This window comes from Alosa pseudoharengus, unplaced genomic scaffold (assembly GCF_046254945.1).
Source record: "Alosa pseudoharengus isolate Yale_2024_CS ecotype anadromous, Long Island Sound unplaced genomic scaffold, YU_APseudo_1.1 YU_APseudo_1.1_scf_4, whole genome shotgun sequence".
In the NCBI taxonomy this organism is placed as follows: domain Eukaryota; kingdom Metazoa; phylum Chordata; class Actinopteri; order Clupeiformes; family Clupeidae; genus Alosa; species Alosa pseudoharengus.
Genome location: NW_027468774.1, coordinates 41,253,734 through 41,258,734, shown reverse-complemented (window position 1 = coordinate 41,258,734; position 5,001 = coordinate 41,253,734). Strand labels below are relative to the sequence as shown.

Below are 5,001 nucleotides of genomic sequence, written 5' to 3'. Positions count from 1 at the left end.
CCACAGCTGCTGAGTGAGGGCTTCAGAGCCCCCAGTAGACACAGCAAAAAAAAGCTGCTTGAGTCCTTGGGGCTTCTAAGATTTATGTGCCAAACACTTTTGCATGTTTTTTATGGCCTTTGATGTTATAATCAGTGTGTGCAGGACGCAACGGTCACTAAATTAAACTGCTGTAGTGTTAATTTGTGGTATGCATATAATTAATCAGGACTTTTAAATGAAACAATAGGTGAGGTGCATTGGCATATAAAGCAAATTAAATCAAGACCATACATAACTGTTTATGTATTAAACATTTTCACCAATACACAGTAGATACATAAATGCATAAAAAAATTGTCATATTTTGTTTGTGCAAAGATAATAAAGAAGAAAATAATAGACTATGACTATGCAAAGAATTATTCAGTATTGCTTAAAGCAAATATTTTAAAAGGCATGAGAAATATAAAAAAATATATAATATGTCTTATTGACCGTGGTCAAATCCATAAAGACACCTGGTACTTGGGTAGGTAGCAGTTTGCAGTCTTCTAACACTGAAAAATAACCTAAACTGTTTTTTTTTTTGCTGTGGGTGGGATTTCCCTTTCACAGTGTATATCTTTTTTTTTCACTGTCAGCTTATCAATGTTTTCACCTAACCTGTTTTTTTAACTGTCAACTGACTTCACCACTCATTAGTTACTTATTTCAACCAAACCAACATCAAACACTTGGGAATGCAATACACAGCTCTACGATTGACAGGTGACATGACAAGTGGCTACTTCTCCACAAAATCTCTTTAATGACTTGATCCACTTCACTAAGGTAGAGTAGTAGGCATCACTTCTGTCTCAGGTGGTCCTCAAGAAGCTAAGTCAGAACACCAACACATGAGTGGCCAGGATTTCCTCTGAGCCCTAGTCTCTCTCAGTGCTCTCAATTCAAACACTTCCAACGCTATCGGAGGAGGCAAAGTCCCAAAAGCTCAATATACCATAGAGTAAGGCATCTTGCTATGCGCTGGGGATCTCCGATCCCACTCCTCTGGTGGATGCTGCAGGAGCCGCGGTCGCAGGGTGATGTTTCTTCCGGAGTCGCTTGGCCTCATTCTGCAGCTTCTGTCGAATGTAGCCCTTGATTTCTGAGTCGGTCTTCCCAGGGAAAAAGTACTTTACTGCCCCTAAGGAGGGATTCAACAGCTGGTTTAGGCATTTCATGTGCTGTCACAGAGTGAAACATACATGGTCTCCTGATCTCCATAATACAGACAAAAACAACAGAGAGACAAATATAGAGGTTATTAGGGAATCTGACGCTCATAATATAGAAAGCCTGGTTTAGGCTCTCCCCAAAGAAGAAACCTGAAAGGTTCTGCTTGGAATTATTTGACTCTTTGATATATTTTTAACTTAAAGACAGTTAAATAGTCCAGTTGAAACTTTTTAGGCTTGCTGAACTAGAACAGGTTCCATGCTGTACCTTGAAAGCAATAGAATCTCATGCTGTCTTTGCTTTTTTGTATTTGTGTCTGTAAACATCCTTGGCCAATAATCGGATTGAAAATCATCCTAAATTGCCAGTGCCAGCTGAAATTAAGTGCTTTGGCAGATGTAGTTCTGTTCCATTTTGCCTCTGTCCAGCCCATCACCTTACTTGTTTGTTAGGTTTGTTGTCTCTATTCAATTTACCACCATAAAATAGTTCTTAATTCAAACTTTATCAATGCTCTCCTCCTCTGTCTTTATGATAAAGTCGACTGACAGGAGTTGTCAGTAGTTAAGACTGGCTCTGGATCTTACTCAGTATGGCCTGGACTTCGTGTGCTGGCAGGGCAGGCTTTGGCTGGCCTCGATTGTTGTTGACGATGCCTGAGATTGAATGTGAGGCCAGGCAGTCCCTCTCATACAGCCCACACAAAAGGTCGTTGGTCAGTTTCTGAGCTGTGGTCCCCGTGTTGCAGCGCTCGAGGAGGTCAGTTGTAATAAACTGCAGAGAGATAAGAAAAGGACTAAAGACTAACTGTTGTTGTTGAGAAGCAACACAGCAACACAGATCAGACTGCTCTGTTAGCTGTTGAGAGCCACACAGATCAGATACTGTTAAAAGTCAGTGAACGGAATGCTAGCTGGGTGTCATTAACTAGATATGATCACTTGAATGCTATGACAAAAAGCATTCTAAACTGATTTTGCAGCTAAACATGTTTGGCATCTCACACCTTGTGATCTCCCTATGTACCATTTGAGAGTATTCATGGGTAAGTTTTACACCATCTAAATCATCACCATGTATTGTCACATATCAACGTTGTAATCTGCAATATTTTTTCACAAGACATTGTGGGAAAAACCTTACATCTTGGAAAAGAGGAGGAGTGTTCTCCTCTGGGTCCACATCATTGGCTCCTATCTGGACTCCTTGATGGTGATTCACTGTCTCCATTTGGGCCAGCCTCCCATTTGGCACAAAAGAGCTTGTGTACACAGTAGGAACATCTCTGCCCTCAAAGGTCCGTAAGTTGGGTGACGTAGCTCTTGTGGTGTTATTCAACCAGAAGTCAGTTGTCTCCATCAACCTCTCAAGGTTTTGCGCCAGTTTTCCACAAGCTTAATTACAAAATGAACATTGATTTATGTTGCTTTAGGTTGACTAACATTGCTTACAAAACACTACCTTAGCTTGATGTGAATAATTTAGCCTATGTAATAAATCGCCAGACACTCTAAACATGTTGTTTAAGTCGTTGTCTCAGTCTTGACCAAAGTAGTATACAGTATCTTTGGTTTGAGATGGATCGATCCATTTTAATGTGTGTGGTTAAAGTGGCTGTCTGATTTTCCATCACTTCTGCACATACCTAATTAGCTTTTGAATCCAATGAATACAGACACTATTGTCAATGTTAAATGTTTAAATTATATTCACTGGTGCTGTAAAAGTTATTTTCTCACAGCATGCCTCCCCCACATAAACTCATGATGGCATGAATTCATCATGTTTATTAATTGTTGCTATATGACAGTAATAAAGAGCACTTAAGCCCTGTTCATTTTTCAATTTAAAGCTGAACCCACCCTCCAGTCATAGAGCCCCTCCCTGATGGTAAGGACACGCCCACACACCTGTAAGACATCGGATTTGTTCTCTGAGGTTGTCCATCTCTCTATGCATGCTCAGCACCATGGTGATGAGATCTGCTTCGGAGCAAGCCTGGAGTCCTCCAAGTACCTGAGGTGACATTGTTGTACACTAATAAAATTATATTTTACTATCTAGTGATCAGATTGAAGAATTCACTGAAGCTGTAAACTGGTCTGGTTTAACACATATACTTTTTTCATGGAAATGAAATCTAGTACCTGTTGCCAGGTTACGCTACATATTTTACACTCTGTGTAAAAATACACACCCGCAGTGTTGTATCTGATCAGCCAAAAATCTACTATCCTCACATTCACCTCCATCATATTATCTCCATCACCTGGATACCCTATGGAGTTGTCCACTTTAAACCCATGAGGATGCAATCAAGAGTTAATTTAATTGCAATCACATGTCAAATGTAAAAATGCAAACAAACTTTGCTCTTCTTTCTCATGATAATGTCATTGTTGTGTTATTATTTGGGGAGAGGATCATCTAAATTATATACCATTAAAGTGATTGGAGGAGAACAATATTTCTCCCAGCTGAAATATATCCATCAATCTTATTTCACTCATTAAGTTACTCTGATCAATGTTGTTTTTAACTAATTTGGATACAGAATTGAGATAACGCTTGATGGATTCCAATGTAGCCTATCACAGAGTAAAGAAAACGCACAGAGTTGGTGCTATACTGATGCTACCTGCTGCACTTTTTAACCCTCCTGTACTCAGGTAGGTTGCCCTCCCCTTGGTTCCACGCCCCTTATCGTCATTGCCCAGAAAACCAGAAGTATTATGTGTTCATTGAAAATTCAATCCCGCCAAATCTGATGACTGAACTATAATAATCCATCAACATTTGGTCAAATAAAGTAATCCCCATTACCAGATGGGAAACATATGCTAACCTACACCTTTGCCTGGGTTATTTCCAAAACAACACACATGTTCATAATAGCCTAATTAAATAACGTAGTGTTTAGAATATGATAGCAAGACTACAAATCGTTATCGACTTAATTGGACTGGCTTCCACCTGTACAATATTTTCTCCTTTTGCATACGGGCATTTGTTTTCTTCTCTTCTGCAGCCTTTGCTGAAAGACAGTTAATTAGCCACATAAATCCTGTGTGACATTCCATGCGCTGTCAAAACGCAACACCAAACCAGACCAAAGCAACAACGAAGGGAAAGACCCGACTTACACATGGTACGATGCTCCGCGAAATTTCAGTGTCCGTTTCTTCATAATTATGATGCTGCTCTTCATATTCGCAGCCGATGATTCGCTTTGCTATTGTTTTCCTTCTCATCGTCCTCCCATTTTCCCTTTATGGCGCAGATGCCCCCAGTCTCACTGGTCATAGCCCTGTGGCAATCCAGTGCCTTTTTTCATATCGCTGGTTCTGATTGATTGGTAACAATGATACCGTTTTCAGTCTAACTTATTTGCAGACTTCCATCAGTCTACAACAGGTATTGCTACGCCATCATTATTTAGACTTGAGGGATATGGGAATTCTGAGGTAAAGTGACATTGGATGTAGCCTACAACTTGTCATGTAAAAGTTGGGTGGTATAATGTATTCCTCTCAGAAATGCCTTCTAAATTAGGGGAAATGGTAATTAACATCTAAATGTTTTCTTGGGTGTGTGTTGTGATGTAGAATGGTGTGATCATGGGGGCCAGATTTCGTAAACTGTTTTTTCTCATGCTGGCTGATGTCACAGTGGTGAAATGTAAAAATAAACACAGGCAGGGTGGTACAAAGTGAGGTTATTACACAAAGTACAATGAACCAGATTCAAGGACTTGCAACATCATTAGGAGTATATCCCAGTGCACAGGTATTTCTTTAAAAA

At 39.9% G+C, this 5,001-nt stretch overlaps 1 protein-coding gene across 1 annotated transcript; it reads right to left on the bottom strand.

The window, feature by feature from the left end:
- Window positions 1-450: 450 nt before the first annotated feature.
- On the bottom strand, window positions 451-4,414 carry LOC143103326 (uncharacterized). Its single transcript, XM_076267151.1, has 5 exons — window positions 4,344-4,414; window positions 3,111-3,216; window positions 2,344-2,594; window positions 1,788-1,974; window positions 451-1,168 (listed from the first exon to the last, which is right to left on the bottom strand). The coding sequence occupies exons 2-5, from the start codon at window positions 3,169-3,171 to the stop codon at window positions 1,002-1,004; spliced, it is 666 nt and encodes a 221-aa protein (XP_076123266.1). The 5' UTR covers window positions 3,172-3,216; window positions 4,344-4,414; the 3' UTR covers window positions 451-1,001.
- Between the last annotated feature and the right edge of the window lie 587 nt (window positions 4,415-5,001).

Bases quoted from the DNA above. Each gene is read 5' to 3' on its own strand.
- LOC143103326 (XM_076267151.1), bottom strand. From the start codon at position 3,171: ATGGTGCTGAGCATGCATAGAGAGATGGACAACCTCAGAGAACAAATC. The intron at 2,595-3,110 runs GTGTGTGGGCGT...TTTGTAATTAAG, and splicing joins ACAAATCCGATGTCTTACAG to CTTGTGGAAAACTGGCGCAA. The intron at 1,975-2,343 runs GTAAGGTTTTTC...ATCTCTCTGCAG, and splicing joins CTCCTCCTCTTTTCCAAGAT to TTTATTACAACTGACCTCCT.